This window comes from Bos grunniens, chromosome 8 (genome assembly GCF_055505025.1).
Source record: "Bos grunniens cultivar Pamir isolate PY7600 chromosome 8, Bosgru_T2T1.0, whole genome shotgun sequence".
Lineage (NCBI taxonomy): Eukaryota > Metazoa > Chordata > Mammalia > Artiodactyla > Bovidae > Bos > Bos grunniens.
In genome coordinates, this window is record NC_141172.1 from 15,629,264 (window position 1) to 15,653,630 (window position 24,367).

General features: G+C 40.8%; 1 protein-coding gene across 4 annotated transcripts in view; it reads right to left on the reverse strand.

Moving 5' to 3' along the window:
* The window catches only part of TEK (TEK receptor tyrosine kinase), a 106,067-nt gene that overhangs the window by 56,436 nt on the left and 25,264 nt on the right, over positions 1-24,367 (reverse strand). For all 4 annotated transcript variants that reach the window (XM_086414907.1, XM_086414908.1, XM_086414906.1 and 1 more), the window contains one exon: positions 3,906-4,217. In XM_086414907.1, coding sequence (XP_086271033.1) covers positions 3,906-4,217 — 312 coding nt within the window. The remainder of the gene's footprint in view (positions 1-3,905; positions 4,218-24,367) is intronic.

Consider the following 24,367-nt stretch of genomic DNA (forward strand, 5'->3'; position numbering starts at 1 on the left):
AGTGTCTTTTCAAATGAGTCAGCTCTTCGCATCAGGTGGCCAAAGTACTGGAGTTTCAGCTTCAACATCAGTCCTTCCAATGAACACCCAGGACTCCTTTGAGTGTACATTGGAAGTACTGGAGTTTCAGCTTCAACATCAGTCCTTCCAATGATCGCCTTTAGGAAGAACTGGTTGGATCTCCTTGCCGTCCAAGGGACTCTCAAGAGTCTTCTCCAACACCACAGTTTAAAAGCATCAATTCTTCGGCGCTCAGCTTTCTTCACAGTCCAACTCTCACATCCAGGAATCCAGGTTAACTGCCCTAGTACTGTCTTCCCACATGCTCTGCCCTTCCCAATTACAGCCTCACGCAAAGTGTATCTCTCCTACTGGACTGGGCATTCCAGGAGGGCAGGCTCATGGTGGTTTTGGAAGGCAGTGCAGGGTGGTGGTTAGGGCCTTGGTTCTGGGATCTGGCCACAGTACATCTTCCCAGGTGTAATAAAGGGAACCAGGTATGTAAATGCTTCTAAGTTACAATGCTTATCTATTAATAGAAAATCATAATGGTTCTCATCAGATATGCATCTGCTAATGATTCAATTACACAGCAATGTGTATAAAAAGTTGCTAGGGAGATGTTAGGCACATAGTATTTAAGAAATGTTAACATCAATGAGCCTCCCATGTGTGGCTCAAATAGAGGCTTAAGGATACTTGTGGAAAGAATACATAAAAGAATCTGATTTCCAATTTTTCTATTTTCTTTATATTTTTAACATGTTCATTTGAGTTATTCAGATACAAATGGCAAATCTGTCAACTTCATAAATCATGTTTGGGAAACTGCATGTTCTTAAAGCTATTTCTCAAATGAAAATAGGAAGAAAAATAACATAGCTGTCCTCTGATAGAACACTCTGAAACAGATTTTTAGATGTGAAAGTGTTTCAAACTTCATTTATACTTCCCTACCTGCAAATGCAATTTTCAGGGAGGTTTGAACAAACTGCTTTTGACTTTTTCAGATGATGCCATTGATAGAACAAACAAAAAAAATCCTTCTGCCATTCGGCTATTTGGACTACGTGAGCCAATTTAAGCCGTGTTTTGCCACATCTCAAATGGATTTTCCACTTCCTCCCCAGATACACGAGTCAGCAGCAAGCAGGAATATAGTGGTGTTTATCCTATCCTCCTGTGTCCCTAGGCAGGCGCTCCTGAGTTCCCAAGAAATTTTAGTAGTGAATTAATAGTGTCATGAAGACATAGTGTTGGAGGTTTTCTTGACTCACCATAAAAGATATCACTTTCCTTGCAACATATTTCAGCCATTGGATGGTCAATCAAAGAAAATCAGTTCAACAGCCTGATATGATGTTATTCAAATACAGGAGAGAACATACTACCTATTTTTCTATTTTGTCTAAACCTCCACAATTATGTCGACAGCTGATATTAAAATCTTCCATAATTGAATGGGAAAAGTAACAGTTCCACTAAATTATTGCTCATTCCAAGGCACTAAATAATGATAATTATTGAACATCTAATGTAAGCCAGATAATGCTAGCGGTTTCATTTGATCCTCAAACGTATGTGGTAAAGTCTCTATCTCCATTTATTTTTCAAATGAACAAACTACGATTTCAGTTAAGTAACTTGCGCTGGGTTATACCAGCACTTGCAGAGCTAGGCTCAAACCCATGTCTGGCTGACCTTCACCCCCATGTCTCTGTGCTCTAGGTTGCTTTTTGGGGTTTCCATTAGAGTTGTCGTACTTTACAAAACAAGTGCTCAGACTGGGGGAGGGCTGTTAACCTTAAGTGAGGGTGATATGGAAAGGGTAGTACAACACAGGCTCTGAAGCCAGACTGCCTGGCATCAAATCCCTTTCCCACCACTTACAAATGGCTATTGTTATTATTATGTAAATTGTTCTGCAATATCTCACTTTACACGGGCTTTCAGGAACATAGCTACTATGTAAATCGAATCTTACACTCATGGGAGCTGGCTTCTCGCATGTACCATCTTATTCTTATTTAAAACCCAAGACACTTTTGAAGATATACCCATTTCACAGATGATTAAAAATGAGACCAATAGAAGTTGAATAACTCGCTAAGGTCATACAACTGGTAAGTAGTAGAAAACTAATTAAACTCAGGTGAATGTGAGTCTAAAAAACCACTTTCTCCCCACTGTTTGTCACTATCTATGCCTGCCTTAGCCTCATTTAACTGAATTTAAACTATCCTTACCAGTGCTGACCTGGACTCTCACTTTGGAGGGATCATTATAATTGTTTTTAGACTCCCAATGTTTTGGTTTAATACGCTCTATGGTTTCCTATTTATACATTTCCAAGACAGCCCAGAAAAGGCATTTCACATTTCATTGCTGTGAGGCCACTGGGGCACAAATCTCAGATCATCTTTGTTCAGAATGTGGACACATCCGCAGAAGGACATAACTCTTAATACAAGTCAAATCCCAGATGCCACATTTGAAGAATAACAGTCGACTTCAGCCATGATAGCTTTGGCACACCTCACATCCCTTTGTTCAACCTCTCTTCCCTCACTGGAGAGCCGCATTCCTGGGAATTTCTGTTGTGCATTTTTCCCACTCGCCTGGTGTCACTTAAAGGTGAATGTTAGGGTTTTGCTAAGAAAGCCTTTTCCCTCATTTTTGATGAATAATGGTTTTATCACTTTGATCTTAAAATCCTGCTGCCTTAGGGCAGAACAGAGTCATTAAACGATGTTTACAATGACATCTCCTCCTGCCATGAGTTTGGTGGACTGGCCCAAAGATACAACTTGTACTCACTTCCATTTTTCTCTGGTTGCCCCACTTCCACCACATCACTGCCTTGCGAGGCACAGCAAGGAGTAACACTCTTCCTTTTTTATATAATCAAATTTATTTATTTTCAATTGAAGGATAATGCTCTACAGCATTTTGGTTGGTTTCTGTCAAACATCAACGTGGATCAGCCATAAGAAGGCTCTCGACATCCTCCGTCTCAACTGCTAAAATTAAACCACTATTTAACAAGAATGGCAGCCTATAAAAAGGGTCCCAATTCTTCATCCCCCCTTGTAACCAAACTCTTGGCTGTTTAACTGTGTAGTGCCCCCCATCTGGACTTTAGCTCGACTCTTTGACTTGCTTTGGATAATAAAATGAGACAAAAGTGAGGGCGTACAGTACTGAGGCTAGGTTTCAAGAAACCCTGTATGTTTCCACTTGCTGTCTTGTACCCTGCCGTCTCCGTGAGAATATACCTGGGTTAGCTTGTTAACAGATTAACAGTCAACTGGAACAGAGCCAAGGAAGCCCAAGCAACGCCAGCCTGATAAACCTACAGCCAGCCAACATCCATACACTTGAGAAAGCCACCCAATCAAGACCAGCAGAGCCACTGCATCAAGCCAGCTGACTTAAACACACAACCTTGGACTGTGGATTGTAGTATGCCACTGTGATTTCAGCTGTGTGTTACACATAATTACTGTGTCAATAGATAACTAATACACCAAGTAACCAATTAAACTGAGCTGGCAGTGGACAGCTGTCTTCATTGCTATGAATCATATCATATACATGTAACATGTCCAGGTCTCCGTGAGGACCATGGAGTCCTCAGTAGAACATGTGATGTATATTTTCATTTCATTTCATAAGCTAGGCACAATGTCTAGTGAAAGGAGTGTATATGAGGGAGCTGGACTGGATTAGCTCTTATCACTAATGCTCTGTACACTAGAGACAGTAACTCTTGGAAAGAGGCAGACAAGGTCTTCAAACTCCACACTCAGGGGGCTCGTGCCCAGCCTGAGTGAGCAGCTGCCAAGACAAGAGGCAGGTGTGTGTCTCAGTAGACCTCATCTGCTCACAACTAAGAGGCATGTTACCTTGTTGGCGCATCTTCATGGTCCGTATCCTTATTGCCTGTCCTCGAACTCGCCCTTCACAGAAATAAGCACCATTGATTTTACTAGCCTTTTCTCTCTTCCAAACAACTTTTTTAGCCCATTCTCTGGTCGCGTCTTGAGTCACTTCCAGTGGATCCTGGTGCTGGTTCATTAAGGCTTCAAAGTCCCTTCCAATGGTGATGGGCTCATGGGGACGCCATCCAGAGGCAATGCAAGTGAGGGATGTCTCAGCATCAGATACAAGAGGTAGGGAATTGATCAGGATCAGGTCCATGGCACCATCCACTGTTGCTAAAAGGAAGGAGGGAACATAATGTATAAGGAAGGTTATTAACATGGCCCCACAGGATAAGGTGGTTTCACAAAGCTTTGTCTAAGAATAACTGTGTGAACAGTCTTTCTAAAATTCTACTCTGACCATGTGCTTATCTTCCATTGGACGAAATCTGAAACTCTTATGGCATCAAAACTCCTTGTCACCTAGACCCTGCTAACCACTCTTACCCCACCGCACTGTAATGGACTGTTACTCATTCTCCATTCCCCAAACAAGCTGTGCACAAGGTATCTTTACCACTGCAGTGCCTGAGACATAGTTAAATATTCAGTAAGTGTTGAGACAGATTCAGGATAATGGCTTTATCATTTTTATTATCAACTATCATTAATAATTACTATTTATGCTATTTATGATAATTATTAATCAATTAGTGATACTGTGGTTCTATCCCAATAAATGGGGCTTCCCAGGTGGGCTAGTGGTGAAGAACCTTCTTGCCAATGCAGGAGACGTAAGAGACAATGGTTAAATCCTTGAGAAAACCAGTGGGAAGATCCACTGGAGGAGGGCATGGCAACCCACTCCAGTTTTCTTGCCTGGAAAATCCCATGGACAGACAGTCCACAGGAGGGCTGCAGTCTATAGGGTTGCAAAGAGTCAGACATGACTGAAGAGACTTGGCACACATCCCAGTAGTAAAGTATTCTAAAGAAGTATGTCAATTACATACACCATATGCTAACTTTATAGACTCTCATCATTAGCAAGGTATTGTCTGATTCCATAATAAATTCTACAAGGTGAAGGGGAATGGAGTGAACTTTGCATTTCCCCCTGAGCCTCATCTTTGACAAATGTAGACAGTGTATTAAGAAGCAGAGATACCACTTTGCCAACAAAGGTCTGTATAGTCAAAACTATGGTTTTTCCAGTAGTCATGTATGGATGTGGGCTGGACCATAAAGAAGGCTGAGTGCCAAAGAATTGATGCTTTTGAACTGTGGTATTGGAGAAGACTCTTGAGAGTCCCTTTGACAGCAAAAAGATCACACCAGTCAATCCTAAAGGAAATCAGTCCTGAATATTCATTGGAAGTTAAAGCTGAAACTCCAATATTTTGGCTACCTGATGTAAAGAGCCAACTCATTAGAAAAGACCTGATGCTGGGAAAGATTGAAAGCAGGAGAAGAAAGGGATGGCAGAGGACAACAAGATGGTTGGATGGCATCACTGACTCGATGGACATGAGTTTGAGCAAGCTCCAAGAGATGGAAGGACAGGGAAGCCTGGCGTGCTGCCGTCCATGGGGTCACAAAGATTCAGACACGACTGACTGACTGAATGATGACAAAGACCTGTCTTGCAGGATTCTTGTAAAGATTAAATGAAATAAAGTACATAAACTTCCAAGAACTGTGTCTGTAATATATGGGGTACTCAATGATGATTATTTCATTTCTCTTTATTCTGTTTTCTGAACACCTCATCCCAAACCTCAAATCTCCCCAAATGTAAAAACAAAATTCTACCTGACTTTCAAAATAGTGATAACGCGCATTCACAAAAAGAAAACCCTCTCATTTTACTTTCTTGCTCTCCTTCTTCCTCTTTCCCTCTCCCTTTCTATTCTCATTTCCAAAGTTTCTAAGATAAGCCAATGGAATCTTGCCTAGTCTCTCTTCTTGGTGAATGTGGAAACACCAGGGATGGAGGATGTTTTTTGGCTCCAGTGATGATTGATTCTCAAGTCTATATAAAATGATCAGGAGACTAGACAGGTCAAACACATCAGCTTACAAGGGTCTAGTGGAGTCCCAGAGATCTTTGTGTAGATGGAAAGGGATTCAAGTAGGTTATGTGTTATCTCATTTAATAGTCATCAAATTCTCCCAACAACCCCAGGAGGTATGTGCCTACTATCTCATTTTCAAATATAAAGAAATGAGGGTGCAAAAGATTGAGTAGCTTATTCCAGGTCAGAGCTGGAATTCAAATTCTCACTGGTCTTTCAGTTCCTTAGCTGTACTGCGGCCTTTTGTACCCCAAAGCCTTTGGACATGGTGACCCCTGTGCCTGGAATGCTCTTTTTCACTCTTCACAAGGCTAACTTTCCTCATCCTTTGGGGTCTGAACTTAATGCCTATCTCTTGGAGGTCTTCTTTACCTATCTTATCTATACTATCTACACACTCTCATCCCACTACCCACAGTACAGCCTTCTATTTGTTTCCTTCATAAAGATTACCAAAATCTGGGATTATTTTACTTGGTCTCTCTTTTCCTAGATGATAAGACTTAATGAGCATCTGTTGGATAAATGGATGAATGGACAGATGGACAAATTTTATACCTGATCTGACTTATTCAATCTCACCAATTCACTTGGTTCCCACTTTCAGAAAAATGAGGTTAAAAAGGAAAGTTTTCTTCTATTTATAATAGCCAAGACATGGAAATAATCTAAATGTCCATTGACAGATGAATGGATAAAGAAGATATGATATATATATATATATATATATACACACACACACACACACCATGGATTATTAATTAACCATAATAATGAAATAATGCCATTTATAGCAACACCAGTGGACCTAGAGATTATCATCCTATGCGAAGTAAACCAGAAAGACAAATAGCACATAATACCACTTATAGGTGGAATCTATAACATAACACAAATGAAGCTATCTCTGAAATAGAAACAGACTCACAGATGTAGGGAACAGACTTGTGGTCACCAAGGGGGAGAGGGGCAGGGGAGGGATGAAGTGGGACACTGCGGTTAGCAGACGCAAGCTAACACACATAGGATGGATACACAACAAGGTCCTATGGTATAGCACAGGGAACTATACTCAGCATTTCACGATAAACCATAATGGAAAAGAAATGAAAAAGAACATATAGATGTATAACTGGATCATTTTGCTATACAGCAAAAATAACACAATGCTGTAAATCAACCATGTTTCTTTTTTTTTTTTTTAATTATTGAAAGTGCTCTTCTGAGTCTAAACTGACTCCTTGCCCACATTTAAAAGACTGTTTTGAAAAAAAGGAAAAAGACCCTTTTGATAATTACTGAGCTCATGGGGGTGGGGAAGTAGATGTTATGTTTTTACAAAATACCATAGAAAGGTGGTCAATCATTGCTGAGGATTTGGAGTAGCTATTCATCTACAAGACCTACTCATGCCAAGCTCTGTGCCTGCCATGAAGTCCTCATATAATTTTTTTCAATGGAGTTTGCCAATGTTTGATATATGCAGTGATGTTTTAAGGATGATTCTACTAGGAGATACATTTTAATCTGACTCTCTAGGAAGAATTTCAAAGTCAAGTCTTAACGTAAGTAGGAGTTGGTGCTGTAATTTTTTTCTTGTAAGGTTAACTCAACACACTGAGGGTAGAAAACTTGACTAGAATGGATTGTCCAAGCCTGACCCTCAAGCATCTATCTTGCTTCTAGCCTCATTGGTTTAAGATTTCAAGAGCGGGAACAGAGGTTAGGATAAGAAAAGTATCACAAGAGAGGATGAGCTATCAAACCTAGGAGGGGAACTGCAGCCTCCAAAATAACACCAGGGAACAGCTGCCCTTCCACACGCACACACAGCCCTGCTCCCAGCAAGTGCCACCTCTTCTCCCACACTCACTCATTCCAGATTTACTCCCAGAGAGAGTCCTCAGGAGGAAAGAAGCACAGTAATTCTTTCAGCTCCAATGAGATCCTGGCTCATTTCTAGGGCCAGTTGAATGCTTTGCCAAAATCAAGGGCTCTGCTCTGAACTCACCAAACTGGGTCAGCACGGGCCATGGTTTATTTAATGACTTTAGGAAATAATAGAAAAGGCAGCTGATTTGAAAAGACAACCACACTGCATCTGCAAATCGTTTCTAGGTATGGGTCTAGTTTCTTTTTCCTTTTGCTCCTCCCGGCTCTCTCCCATTACTTTCAGAAAGGGAAAGAAAGGGAAATTGTATACACTGAGAGTCTGGATTTGACTACACATTGCTACCCTTCTTCAGCATGTCAGTTACAGGAAGCTCTCTTCCACCTGTGATTCTCTGTCCTTTGTACTGCCATTTACCATAAAATAGCAGAAGAAATGTGTATATGAGCTTTAGATATGGGAAGAAGTACTTACCAGGTTGCTGGAATGAATTTTAAAAATCATCTGTCTTTCTTAAAATAAGAACCTATATTTTTTCTTGTTTGTATAGATCTAGAGAATTTCAGGAAGGTGATTCATGAAGCTAAAAATAAGGGTGACCCATTGGGGAAAATGCGGTCACTGGGGGACAATGATGCAAAGAAAACTTTTCACTGTACACTTAATGCAGACTGACTTTTGAACCATTTGAACATTACCTACATGCCAAAAAATAAATGTAAAAATGTAAATGTTTTTTCTTGTCCCTAAAAATGGTGCATCTGGAAGGGAATCAAGAACCAGAGAAATATATATGTCTCTCATCATTTATTCCTACACACAGCCAAATCTTTTTGGATTACATCCAAATAATGCATTTTCTTTCCTTCTCAACTTCGGACTGGTGAGAGGAAATGTGATGTCATTCTATAGCACTGAAAAAAAAATTGATTAAAATAAAATTTAAGTAAAGGGAGAAGGAGAGTGGCCAAACTTCACTTTCAAAGAGAAAAGAGAAGCTGAGGCCCCACTGCCACAAGTACAGTTGCAGCCTGTGGCCTCTTGAAAGGGTTCTGCCACTGGCCCCATGAAAGGTGTAACTGCCACTGCATGACTGGTGCCATCAAGAATCTACTGCCACTGGTACTTTCCTGAGAATAACCGCCAAGAGACAGAGCCCCCCGGGCTCACACGGATGTTCGTACCCACACCAACACCTTTTCTTCTACCACAAACTATCCTCTCCAAGTCCGCTTGGAGCCTGGCTTTGGGTGGTTTCACCACAATCACAGCCTGAAGTCGTCTGATCAAATTCATTAATTAGTTCAACTTACTCTACTAATAGCAAGGCTAAGAGACTTCCCTGGTGGGTCAGTGGCTAAGACTCTGTGCTCCCAATGCAGGGCGCCCAACTTTGATCCTTGGTCAGGGAACTAGAACCCACATGCTGCCAAAAAAAAAAAAAAAGACTCCTCATTCTCATTCTGAAACAACAAAGATTGAAGATCCCTCATGCTACAACTGAGACCTGGCACAGCCAAAATAAAAATAAATAATTTAAAGACAAACAAAAAAAATCAAGGCTAAGAGTCTGCTATAAGTAAGGTGTGTATGGAATTTCATACATCTTACATGTTTTGGGGATTGATACTATTTTCCCTCAGCAAAGATTTTGCAAATACTTTTCAATATTTGAAAAAAGTGTGTCATGTTTGTAAGGAAATACTTGCTGCCATAACTGGGTGCCTGCTGAGTTAACAAATATTGTTCATCACAGTTGAAGCCCAGCAGTATCTTAGAATGTTGTTCTGTTCATTATATGTTCTGTGTGTTGTACTGAACGCCTTTAACCTTCTGCAGTAAAATTTTCTCACTAAATTTCATTGTGGTAAACACAAAATGCTGCTTAAATTTAGTTTCTGCATATAGATTTTCGTGTATTCAGTATTGCTTTTGCAAAAAAATAGAATCACTTAAGGACAAGTAAAAATAAGAGAAATCCCCTAAGAAAGAACTTAGAAAATGGACCAGGTGTGGCTGACAGGGAACAAAAATAAAATGGATCTAGGCAGTCAATGGCACCCCACTCCAGTACTCTTGCCTGGAAAATCCCATGGATGGAGGAGCCTGGTGGGCTAGAGTCCATGCGGTCGCTAAGAGTTGGACACAACTGAGCAACTTTACTGTCACTTTTCACGTTCATGCATTGGAGAAGGAAATGGCAACCCACTCCAGTGTTCTTGCCTGGAGAATCCCAGGGATGGGGGAGCCTGGTGGGCTGCCGTCTATGGGGTCGCACAGAGTCGGACACGACTGAAGCGACTTAGCAGCAGCAGCAGCAGCAAAGCCCCTAATGAGAAGCTTGGACGACAGCAAATCATCCAAAACTTGTGGCTGGCCTGCAAGGACTGTCCAGCTCACTTACTAGTCACCCAACTGTAGCTTCTGAAGTGTTTCTGGTTTGTAAAGCTTGCGAACAACAAAGCTGCCCTTTTGCTTCAGGATAACCTTGATTCTTTTCTGAGATTGATTTCTAATTTAGGATGACACTTCGAATAATGACCCACTATCAAAGACATGGAAAATAATCTTTCTTTAAAAACATTCATAGAAAGGATTATGGACTTAAATCTACACCCATATCGAAGAATATACTGAATTAGAAAAGAGTGACAAAGTCATGCTTTTAAAACTGTATTTCAAGGAGTTGTTATTTCTCATTTTCTAAGGAAGGTATTCCAGAACTTTCTGAGAGAGGTGGAGGTGAAATCAAGAGAGTGCATTCCAGGCACTCCCACATACGTATACGCTCACTGATCAGCTCAACTTTTGTCTGTTTTACATTTGAGCTCCACATAAGTTTTCATTTGGGAAAAAAAAGAACTTTCTTAAATAAAATGTATAAAACCTCAAAGGTCATCACATTACAGATGAAGAAAATGAAAAGGTTAAACATGAATATCAATGAAAATACATTTCCCCGCCTCACAAGGTACTGACTCCAAATAGTCTGCTGTCTCACATACAAGTTCATCACAGCAGAGTCAACTGTTGATTAATGCAGTTCCCGTGTCTTTGAAGCACTTGCCAGCTAAGAGCAAAAGAACATTAAATTATTGCATAGTGAGGCTATTCCCTTGTGCTTCTTTTTACCTCAGAATTGTGGTTTTGGGTGGAGTCTCACTGACATGTGTTTGGAATAGGATACCATGTCTGCAGAACAACTGTCCATATGTTTTCTTGGAAGTGTGGTATTGACTATGCTTCAATTTTTTCCAGAGTCTCCTTGGTTGCCTCACCTTTGTAACTCCTTCCAAGCAGTAGATATATTAAAATTCTAAATATTTAAAATGGCAAGGAGCACTAACTTAGCCAAAGTATATTTGAAATCGGGCAATTGGCAATGAATGAAAAGGTCTTGGCCCAAAGTTCAAGGCCCTGGCAATGAACCAAAGAAGCAAAGAGAACCCCAAAACTATCCAGGATTAGTTGGTGGAATTGTTTGGATTTTAGTTTAGGTATTTTTTAGGGTGTCCAGAAAAGAATACTTTTCTTCAGCTTTAAAAAAATACTCTAAGTTATTTATATATCTATTCATCCATTTACTAATTTACTGAGTACTTCCCAAGTGCTAAGGTACTGCACTTGACCCTAGGACACAATAATTACTAAAACAGATCTGATCTTAACTCATATGTAAATAGACAAATGTGGAAGACAGACATGCAAACCAATCACATAAATAAATGTAACACTGGAACCATGACAGGTACATGAAAGAGAATTATATTATTATACTCTGGGATAGCATAATAGTGAACTTAGCCAAACTTGGCTGGTGTGGAGGAATGGTTTATAAATCAGCTAAGGCTCCCTGAGGAAGTGACATTTGGCCTGATGGAGAGTTGGAATTACCAGGACAAAGCAAAAAAAATACAAGAAACCAGTCAGGAAAGTTTTCCCCCAAAGGGAAACCACTGAGCAGGATTCTGAAGAATGGATACATGTTTAATAGGACTCACCACTAGAATATTCTTTCTTAAATCTATCCTAAGTGAAAGTGAAAGTGTTAGTGGCTCAGTCGTGTCCAACCCTTTGCGACCCCGTGGACTGTAGCCTGTAAAACTTCTCTGTCCATGGGATTCTTCAGGCAAGAATACTGTAGTGGGTTGCCATTCCCTTCTCCAGGGTATCTTCCTGACCCAAGCATCAAACCCAAGTCTCCCGCATTGCAGGCAGATTCTTCACCATCTGAGCCACCAGGGAAGCCCTAAAGCAGACATTAATTTCTTTATCCTGAATTCCAAGACATTCTGGCACCATTTCTATGTAGCAACTCTATGTTAAAGTATTTTTAGCATCTTCTCTGCCTTTTTGTGTCTCCTGAAGAAATCCAGTTCCCAGGCACTTTCCAATACATTAATCTTTTTTCTTTGTTTGCAGTATCCTTTCATGTATGTAGTAAGTCTGAGCAATAACTTCATCCTCATGGCTCCTTCCAAGAAGATACTGGGCAATTAATGAGAAGATACCAAAATGCACAAGGCTGGACATAACCAAAGGAAGCTGCTAGCTTTTTAACTGCATAGTTGGGAGTTAGACAAGGACATCCTTGATATGTGTAGGCTGTGTCTAACAACAAACTGTTTTCACTCAGGAGTTTTGCCAAAGAGCATGGCGGTTTCCCACCCTTGCATCCCAGACAGAGAGGATCCTCGTCTGCCTGCTGGAGGAAATGGCATCTCTCCCCACCTGTGAACACCAGGAATTTTCCATTCAGGATAAATATCACAAGTTCTAGTTAGACCATTAGAATTTGCACCAGTTTGCAAGCAAGTCTTTATTTTATACAGGGAATAGACAGAGCGTCCACACAGTGAAACTTCACAAAACACACACTTACATGCAAACTCCATTCTGAAAGTTGGGGCTGGAGGAGGCATGGCACCATCAAACCTAGGATTGTTTAAACTGGAAAAGACTTTGGAGATTGCCTGGTGCAAGCCTCGCATGTTATAAAGGGTAAACTGAGACCCTTGGAAAACAGACAGATTGGTAGTCATTCAAAGGCTAATGGCAAAGCCAGCCCTCAAGTACGAATTTCTCTCCAGGGCCCTTTCTGTCACCCTAGGGTAGTGGGGTAAAAGGACAAATCTTTAATGTGAGGGAATTTGGAATATTTATGAATTTGACAGGATGGTACCTCAAGAATTGTGAAACTTAGTAGAAACTGGGCTAGAGGAGGAAAGACACCAAGGAGAGGCAACCAAAATGCTGGGAAGGGCACAGGACAGAGAGTGGGAATTACCAGAATAAGGTTTGCCCACCACAACTTCCCCCAAAACTTACAGTGCTGCTTTATACTCTTTTCTATTATTTCACCCTGAGGGAGGGATGCTCTGTAATTGAATCATATTTATCCACTGCCAGAAAATGTATCTGGCGTGAGAGGAATCCATCTTTGGAGCCAGGACACCTTCCCTTTCTGGGCTCTTCCTCTGCTTCAATCACCTGCCAAGTTCCCTTCTTCCCTTCTGCTGCCAAAAGATGTGCACAAACGTGCAGACCCACTCCCACAACCAACTATTTCTATCGTCCAAGACAGAATTCAACAAACTCTTTAACTCCTAAGTGTCCTGTTCTCCAGGGTCCAATAAAGAAGGCAATTTGGGTTGATTTGCTTGCATAATAAAGAGAATAATCAAGAATAGCTTACAGTGATGACCCACTGAGAACTATCAGAAGAGCAAAGCAAAGCAGTGAGTCTACAGCGGAAGAGGTTCAGAATCATGACCATTTCTAAGAAGAGACTGACAAAGAAAGCGGCTAGCACTCTCAGCAGGCTTCAGACGACAACATGTTGGGAAGGAATCAAACTTTGTTTATTACAGACCATGTAACAGATACTGTGCCAGGTGCCTTACAAACTTTGTGCACTTGAATTCATGAAGGAAGGCATTCACATTCCATTCTATAGGTTAAAAAAAAAATACTCAGATTTTCTGTAACATGCCCAGTGACACAGAAGTAGAAAGATAGAATCTGAACCCATATCTAAGTTGCATTTGCAGTCATGATGCTTCACTCTAAGCACCATGAGAAAAGTCCGTTTTGCCTATTGTCCACCATTGTATATCTAACAATTAGCAAGTACCCTGATATAAACAAGCTATTCAATAAGCACTGATGGAGGACTACATGGATAAATAAATGAATAAGTGGGGCTGGCTTTTGGTGAGTGAATTTATTCAATAAGAATTTACTTAATAAGTACTATGAGCTGGGCTTTCAGTAGGTGAAGAAAAGAACAAAATATGGTTTCTGCCTTTAAGAAGCTTACAGTCTGGTCATCCAAAGTCACTACTATATGCAAATCCATAAAGGAAAACACTAAGATTTCAATATAGAAAATGTCAAAAACTTGTATAAAATTATCAGCCAACTACAGTAGATTGAAAAATAATGGTCATAATAATTTCTATTTCTTTCCATTGAGAAGTGAATCTATCTTCTCTACCCTTTGACTCTCGGCTTGGCCGTGAGACTAGGCTTGGTCAGTGGAACATTAGCAAATGTGACAGAAACGAACAGAGGCTTTTGATCTGCTTTTCCCCTAGACTAGCTGCTTCCTGCTTCTCTGTGGGATCCTGAGATCACCCTGAGGTAAAGTTCAGACTAATCTACTGGAGGGTGAAAGACCAAGTGAAAAAGTCAATAAATCAGTAGCAATTCACAGAGGAAGAAAAACAAATTGCCAACTCTAGGGAACAAATGGTCACAATATTTTACATTTCCTTGGGAATGCACTTATGGGAGGGACGTGCTTGCAATACCTATAAAGTTACATGAAAGCCAACCCTAATTCATCACTTATTATATGTCACTTATTCCATGTGTGTAACGTGGAATACTGGAAAGGAAATGGCAACTCCAGTACTCTTGCCTGGCAAGACGGAGGACCCGGTGGGCTAAAGTCCATGGGGTCGCAAAGAGTAGCACATGACTCAGTGACCAAACAACACCAATATGTAGTAACTTAATCCTCATAGAATCTTATGGAATATGTACTATGATTATCTTTATTTTACAGAAAAGGAGACTAAGACAAAAAGAAGTTAAATATATATCATTGTCACACAGGTAATCAATGGTAGAACGGAGATTCAAATTTAGGCAGACTGATTTTAAAAGTCACTCTTTTAACAATTAAATTATACTCATATTACACCAGTTGATATAAAAAATCTATCTCCTAACAATTCAGTGAAGAAGGTTTAGTTTTTTCAATGGTAGTGTTGGAACAATTGGACATCCATATGAAACAAAGACCTAAACTAAAACCTCCTACCTTATACAAATATTAAATGAAAATGGAAAGATATAAAACTTTTGGGATATTGAAACATGTAAAATATCGTGTAAGAAATGAGTTGCCAGTCCAGGTTCGATGCACGATACTGGATGCTTGGGGCTAGTGCACTGGAACGACCCAGAGGGATGGTATGGGGAGGGAGGAGGGAGGAGGGTTCAGGATGGGGAACACAGATATACCTGTGGTGGATTCATTTCGATATTTGGCAAAACTAATACAATTATGTAAAGTTTAAAAATAAAATAAAATTTAAAAAAAAAAAAAAAAGAAAGAAAAATCTTCATGATGTTGGATCTAGGAGGTGAGCTGTTAGCTAGGACACCACAAGTATGATCTATGAAGAAAAAATTGATAAATCTGACTTAACCAACATTTCAAACTCTGATTTGTGAAAGACACTATTAATATTAAAATACAAACTACAGATTGGGAGAAAATATCTGCAAATCACATATATGACAAACAACTTACACCCAAAATATATTTTAAAACACTCAAAACTTAAGAGCAAAACAACTGCTCTCAAAACAATTCAATATTTTTAATGGGCAAAAGATCTGAAACACTTCACCATAGAAGATGTGTGGATGGCAAATAAGTACCCAGAAAGATGGTCAATATCATTATCTACTAGGCAAATGCCAAACAAAACAATGTGAGATACCACTACACACCTATTAGAAAGGCTAAAAAAAGAAAAAGAGCCCCCAAACAAACAAACAAATCCTGATAATACCAAGTGCTAGCGAGAATGTGTAGCAACTGTGATAATCACTGCTTGTGGTATGTAAAATGGATGGTTCCAGTCACTGTGGAAAATGGCTTAATCATTTTTTATAAAGTTAAGTATACATTTACTACATCATCCAGCAATCCCACTACTACATATTTACCCTACAGAAAACTGATGTTCATACACTGAACGCTTTTCCAGGCAAGAGTACTGGAGTGGGGTGCCATTGCTTTCTCCGTTATGAAGTAAAGTGAAGTAAAAGTCACTCAGTCATGTCCGACACTTTGCGACCCCATGGACTGTAGTCCATGGAATTCTCCAGGCCAGAATACTGGAGTGGGTAGCCTTTCCCTTCTCCAGGGGATCTTCCAGACCCAGGGATCGAACCCAGGTCTCCCACATTGCAGGTGGATTTTTACCAGCTGAGCCACAAGGGAAGTCCTAGCAGCTCCATTTATTCATAATCACCCCAAACTGAGAAACCCAAATGTCCTCCAATAGACAAAAGCATGAACAGCTGTGGTACATCCAAACAATGAAAATAATACTCAGTGATAAAAAGGGATAAACTATTAATACTTGCAACAATATGGCATTATGCTGAGCAGTAGAGACCAATATAAAAAAGTTACACGCTGTATGGATGCATTTATATAACCTTCTGGGACAGGTGAGCCTATAAAGATAGAGAGCAGATGAGTGATTGCCAGGGATTAGGAGTGGGACAGTTATGACCACAAAGAAGTGGCACAGAAACTCTTTCAGGGGGTGCAGGAATTGCTTTCTCTGTATTCTAATGTGCCAGCAGTTGCAGGAACCTATATATGCATTAAAACTCATAGAGCTGGAGCTTTCCTGGTAGTCCAGTGGCTAAGATGCTGAGCTCCCTGTGCCGGGGGCCCTGGTTCAATTCCTGGTCAGAGAACTGGATTTCACATGCCACAACTAAGAGTTTGCATGTGTTTAGTCTCTCAGTCGTGTCCGACTCTTTGCAACCCCATGGACTGTACGTAGCCCACCAGGCTCCTCTGTCCAGGGGGATTCTCCAGGCAAGAATACTGGAGTGGGATGCCATGCCCTCGATCTTCTCAACCCAGGGATCAAACCCAGGTTTCCTGCTTTGCAGGCAGATTCTTTACCTTCTGAGCTACAAGGGAAGAGTTTACCTACCACAACTAAAAAGATCGTGAGTGCCACAACTAAGACCTGGGGCAGCCGGACAAATAAATATTAGAAAAAACCTCATAAAGCTGCACACACACCAAAATTAACTGTATGTTAATTTTAAAATTATTTGGCAAAACCAATACAATATTGTAAAGTTTAAAAATAAAATTAAAAAATAAATAAATAAATAATAATTTTAAAATTATGATAAACCTTCTTAATTACCAGAACAAATATGTAGATAGGAGATATTTCCTGCAGTCTCAACTGGAAACACAAAGATTATGCAAAGGAACATGGGTAAATAAATGATGATTCATTCATTTGGTTGAAGACTGTAAGTTTGCATGGAATTATATCCTTGATTTATTAAGTGAAGAAAACAAGATGCAGAACATTTTTGCACAAATACTGAGAAAATCCTAGAAATCATACACCAAGCTGGTAACAGTGGTACTTCTGACTGATGAAATTGCCAGGCTTAGGGGTCAGGGGTGGGGTGAGGAGGAAAGCAGATGTCCACTTATTGTCTTACTTATTTAGCATTGCATTTCTTTTGTCATTTTAAAGATTTTTATTTAGAACAAAAACACACATAACTAACCAATCCAATGGCAGTGTTCTACTTAATTACTGACACACTTGTCTCCTTCCTTAGACAGTGAGCTCACAGAAGAAAAGACCTCTGTTTTGTTTCTCTCCAGTTCCTAGCACCAAGCACTCTGTTTGACAGAATGTGTGTATTTTTAATATATTTAAGTTGAATTTGAAGAATTCAATAGTAATTAAAAGTAGTACATCTTTTTTTTTCTTTTTGGAATTTTAAGTCCAAGAATGCTCCTTTGATTAAGTTTTGCTATAAATTTTCTTGAAAAGATCTTTGTTTACTGAGTTTTTAAAAATTAGTTTTTATTGTAGTATAGTTTATTTACAGTGTTGTGTTGGCTTCATATGTATAGAAAAGTGAAGCATATACATATATCTATATATGATTATATATACATATATACGGAGAAGGCAATGGCACCCCACTCCAGTACTCTTGCCTGGAAAATCCCATGGATGGAGGAGCCTGGTAGGCTGCAGTCCATGGGGTCGCTGAGGGTCGGACATGACTGAGCGACTTCACTTTCACTTTTCACTTTCATGCATTGGAGAAGGAAATGGCGACCCACTCCAGTGTTCTTGCCTGGAGAATCCCAGGGACGGGGGAGCCTGGTGGGCTTCCGTCTATGGGGTCGCACAGAGTTAGACACGACTGAAGCAACTTAGCAGCAGCAGCAGCACATGTATGGTGGTGGTTTAGTCAGCTAAGTCATGTCCAACTCCTGTGACCCCATGGCTGTAGCCTGCCAGGCTCCTCTGTCCATGGGATCCTCCAGGCAAAAATACTTTAGTGGGTTGCCATTTCCTTCTCCATCTCCTGCATTGCAGGCAAATTGTTTACTGACTGAATTACCTAGACTCCTCTATATTCATATGTGTTATACATATATGTATATCAACTTTGGATTCTTTTCCCATGTAAGTCATTAAAGAATATTGAGTCAAGTTCTCTGTGTTATACAGTAGGTTCTTATTAGCTATTTATTTTATATATAGTCAAAGAGGTACATCGTAAACCAAGGTGACAATTTTGTGAATTGCTAATTGCAGGGCACCATCAACAAGATAGTGGAGTTGTTAAGACTTTTGGTCTTGAAGTTCTGTCTCATTTCCATCATCTGTAAAATGGGAAAATAACATCTAAATCATTGACTTTTGTGTAAAGGATTATTAGTATTAGCATGGCACGAAGCCAGTGTGTTCAAGTGAATCTGTACGAAACTATAGTAGTCTGTGTTAGCCCCAGAGGAAGGGATTTTTTTTTTTTAATTTTAAGTCATCTTGGAGCTAAGTTACCCACAGAATGACGAACAGCTAATGGCTTTGTTCCCTGCTGTGTGACCACCCTCCCGCACACTTCAAACCCACATGAGCAGGAAACAGGCCGATCATGAGCTAAGGAAGATTCCCTGTGTTTCCTTTCAAAATCCTTTGATTCTTGTCCCCTTTCTTATAGGAATGACCTTAAGAGGAAACCAAATCTCTGCCCATGCAAATGACTCTGGAAAAGCAGTTCCACAACCAGCTTGCTGGTGTGGAGGGAGCCCTGGAGAGATCAGGGTGCTACTCAGGGATGGACACAAACTGTTGCTCCATGGGCGTCTGCCAGCTGACCCTCAGGAAGACCACTGACCTACCCAAAAGCCTCCCCATTGTGTCCCTGGACCAGAGAATCCTCCCTGACATTTTCCCCCTCATCTTTAAAAGTGAGTATGTGAAAGTGAATGTACAGTCCATTAAAAGTACAGTTCCTATACTTGGTTTCACTTTAAAGCAGGACAGTAGCTCTGCATTCTGAAGTATCAGCCCCCATAGGCTCATTGATGGGGTCACAACCTTAACTCAGTAGTTAAAGAGGGCTCAGGGACCCTCTAGCCTCATTTAATTTAGTTTAGAAATTCCTTTATTACAGTTCTCGAATTCACTGGCCTTTGGACATTACCTGAGTTATTCCTGTGATTGGAAGTCTCCTATTTGGGAATCAGCTTGTGTGGTCATATTCCTTCTTCTCCATCAAAAAAAAATTTTATTGCATACTTCCAAACTATAGATGCATTTGTCAGGTAGAATTCCAAATATAAAATTTATGTCAGTTTTTCCCCTCTTAAACTGCAAGCCTGAACATCTCAAGAGGTACTAATCTATGTGTCTTTGTTAAGAGGGGCTTCCTGACAACCCTGAGTATCATAGTCAGTGTCACCTCCTTGGGCCTCTGCCAGGCCCTACATTTATGCCAGCGACAGTGACATCTTTCCAAACCTGTCGGGAGCTCTTCTCAAGGAATCACCCTTGGAATCTTTGCATGAGACTTCCTTCGATGATTCTTTTATTTCCACGTCACCTGGTGAACACTTGCTTAGGCTCCAAGGCTTGACCCAAGCTCTCACACACCCTGGGGAACCTTCCAGGTAGCCCAGGGCAGGGACTGTATCCCAGGGACTGCATAGGTGAGGTACTGAGTAGGTGTGGCGATGTGATGGGCCCTGATCCTACATACAGCAGCTGCCTGGGAGTTTATCACTCAGGAAAACAGCTCCTCCTTTTTCTTCCCAAGAAGACAACCTAAGATCTACTTAGACTCTTCTGGCAGCAAGGAGACAGAGCCTGTTACTTGAGGGAAAGCAGTTCAAAAACATGACAGCCAAGAGGCAAATTATTGCGTGTTTGAGTTGGATACCCTGGGCACGGGCTGGATCCATTTTCACGTCAAATTTAACACAGAATGTAAAGTATCACAGGGTCTCACTTTCTGAGGACAGGACAGGGTTTGGTTTTTGCGCCCTTCGCCAGCTGCTCTCCAACCCCCTCCACTCAGCTCTAGGGTCATGGGGGCTACCTGTGTCCCATTGGGTTCAGCCACTAGGGGCTCCAGAAGACAGGAGGGTAGAAGGGGAGGATGGTCCCTCCTCACTGAGCCACCTACAGACTTCAGCTCGGTGGGGAGCCTTCTTCTGCCACTGCTCGATTTAGGTCCAAGAACCAGCCCTTCCCCTCTGCCTTCAGGCCTACACTTGTTTCAAGCACCACTCATGTTTCAGCCATTCCCTTTATGTAAATGAAATTTTGTGCTGATGTCTGAGAACTAAATCGGGTGAGCAAGGCTTTGTGCATTTTGGCTGGAGACAGGATTCCAGCTTGGTACCTACTTCTTGACTCTTGAAGCAGACACTTGGGCACCTCCCTAGCGCTGCTATTTCTTGAAGGGGCACAGTTTCCAAATCACTGCTATCAAGTATTTGCTACCTGTTTCTCAACTGCAGTGTGTCAATTATGTACAGACAATTCCTAAAATGATTAGTTGTAATATCAGAACTATAGTTTATTAACTACTTACCACCTTTCAGATACTTTAAATCCATTGTGTTACTTCATTTTCACAATGACTATGAATTAGTCATTTATATCTCATATCACAGATGAGGAAACTGACTTAGACAAAACAACGGTGATGACTAAATGAGATCTTAAATGTAAAACATCCGGGACAGCGTTAGAACTCACGACTTCCTTTTCCCTGACAGAGAGGTTAGCACAGTAGGTCCCTCATGTGTGCTCCTTGACTGCATATCCATTTGCTTTAGTACCTTAGTAGAAAAATCTAAGTCTGCACATCTTAAAGAGCAGTGCTCTGTTAAATCTAATCTCCCATTCATCCTCCTTGCCAAAACTCAGCAAGTGGCCATGGCCTCAGCCCAGAGATTATAGCCTGACCCATGCTACGGAAGACTCCATTTCCGTTTTCACAGGGATCTCACCAACTCCTAGGGCTTCAGTTATCATCTGTTCCAAACCTAGATCTCTAGTTCCAACCTCTTCCCCGCTATTAAACTTATTATAGTAAGGCCTCCTGCTCACCTCTGTAGGCGTCTCAACTGTGATACATCTAGAATGAACTCAGCATCTTCTCCTCTCTTCGCCTTCTCTCTCTCCTTATCTCTTAAACCTCTACCTTTCTAATTACAGATGCTTGAAAACTCTGAGTTATTGTCAACAGCCATCTCCCCATCACTGTTTGTATCCAATCACCATATTCTGCCCCTCCTAGTTCTGTCTTATCTCTCACATTCAACTGCTTTTCACACCTTCATTGTCACTCACTTGAACTGCACAATCTTAGTGCCCTTGTCTCTTTAGCCCCAAACGCTCCACAGGCTTTCCTTTCCTGGCCATTGATGACATCATTTTTTTCCACTGAGGATGCCCTTCCCCACATACATTTATCTGTTCAGGTCCAGTCTCTTCCAAGATTCAGCTCAAATCTCAGCGGTACTAGGAATTTGTCTTCTATTATGCTGCACAATTCAAAAAGTAAAGCTCAAATGTACAGACTGTGGCAGCTGAAGATTCAAACCCACTATGCTTGTTTCTTGAATTGAAGAAAACAAAGGAATTTAAGATACAGCAAAGATGAGGTGATATTTAATTAACAACATCCTGAAATGGAAATGTATATCTTAATAATGAAGTCAGATATCAGCTTTAAAATGACAGCTGACTAGCACCTTTGATGTAGCCTCTCTCAGCTTCCCGCTAAAGCCATGGGGAAAAAGTGAAGAACTGCAAATACAGAGCTAACCAAGATAGTCAGGCTACCTATTGGCAGCACCCAGTAATCACAAAGGTCGATGAGTTGGGCTGAACAAATGGATTTTCAATACTAAAATATTTTTAATGTCAAAAATTCCTCTTAAAATTAAAAATATATGCTGTAAAAAGTAACTGGGATCTTCAATTCCATATTAAAGCAGCCCAGACTTAGAAGGGAACAGGAAGGAGGGGGGAAAGTTAGTATGTGCTAAGCTCTTTGCTGATACACTGGAGTTCAAAATATGGTTTCACTATTTATTATTATAAACAGAGAGGCATAGGTTAAAGAGTGTTTTTTGAAAAACATAAGGGTAACCACTAACAAAATAAGAAACAGGATGTATACAACAAAAATGACTAGAGAAGATAAATGTAAACAAAATGTAGGCCAAGTAAAGACAGGAAAAAATAAGACTAAAAGGAAACAGCAGGAAAAATTTTTACATTAGAAAAAAAATCAAAGTATAAAATAGCATGTCAGAAGTTAAGATTAAATATATTATTTGTGATCGAAAGATAAATGCCTAAAATCACCTGCAGAGGGGCGCCTCTGGGGGTCCAGTGGTTAAGAATCGGCCTTGCAATGCAGCAGACACAGGTTCAATGCCTGGTCTGGGAAGATCCCACATGCCTCAGGCCAACTAAGCCCAAGTGCCACAGCTACTAAGCCCGTGCTCGAGAGTCCTCGAGCTGCAAGTCCTGAGCCCATGCACAGCAGCGACAAAGCCCATGTGCCGAGAGCCTGTGCTGTGGAACAAGAGAACCTATTGCAATGAGAAGCCCGTGTACCACAACTAGAGAGGAGTCCCGCTCACTGCATCTAGAGAACATCAGACCCAGCACAGCCAAAAATAAAATTAAAAAAAAAAATTTAATAAAAAACAGTGGTTCACATCAAAAAAAAAAACTTAAAAAAACTTAAAAAGTCACCTACAGAATGACAAATATTCCCAGAAAAAAATGAAACCTTCAAAGATGATGCTTAAAATCTTGAAAACAAAGATATAGGCAACAACTTATCAAGAAATTAAAAAAAGAATGACGAAAGAAGAAAAAAAGATTACAAATACTAGTTTTAGACAAGTGGAATTCAAGACAGAAGGCATGGGATGGGACAAAATCTATCATGTATCTTTATAGAAAGTAAATTCCATAATGAAAGAATAGTGGTTATGTATCATAGTGCTCTAAACCATATAGAATCAAGTAAAGAAAATACAACTGGTAAAAGCAAGAAGAACATGAAGAAATCACAATAGTTCTGGGGAGATAATAGCATCCTGCTGCTGCTCCTGCTGCTAAGTTGCTTCAGTCATGTCTGACTCTGTGCGACCCCATACACAGCAGCCCACCAGGCTCCCCCGTCCCTGGGATTCTCCAGGCAAGAACACTGGAGTGGGTTGCCATTTCCTTCTCCAATGCATGAAAGTGAAAAGTGAAAGTGAAGTCGCTCAGTCGTGTCTGACTCTAGTGACCCCACGGACTGCAGCATACCAGGCTCCTCCATCCATGGGATTTTCCAGGCAAGAGTACTGGAGTGGGGTGCCATTGCCTTCTCCGAATAGCATCCTACCTCTCTCATGAAGTTGACTAAAAATCAAAATACCATTTAGTAATAATTAGACATATATGTAATTACAGATGTGTCCTTCAGGCGCTGTGCTGCGCTGAGTTGCTCAGTCGTGTCTGACTCTGCAACTCCATGGAACGTAGCCCGCTAGGCACCTCTGTCCATCGGACTCTCCGGGCAAGAACACTAGAGTGGATTTCTGTGCCCTCCACCAGGAGGTCTTCCCGACCCAGGAATCGAACCCATATCTCCAACATCTCCTCATTGCAGGCAGGTTCTTTACCCACTGGGCCACCTGGGAAGCCCGAAATCACCTGTACTGTTTTATATTTTTGTAGATCTTTTAGACCAAGCAGTTTGAGTTGAACCTGCTTAACTTAATCTTGCCATGGCTCAGAGGTGATATTCAAAATATTTGCAACCTGGGCCAGTGGACACTGATTTAAGCACCAGAAAAGGTTCTG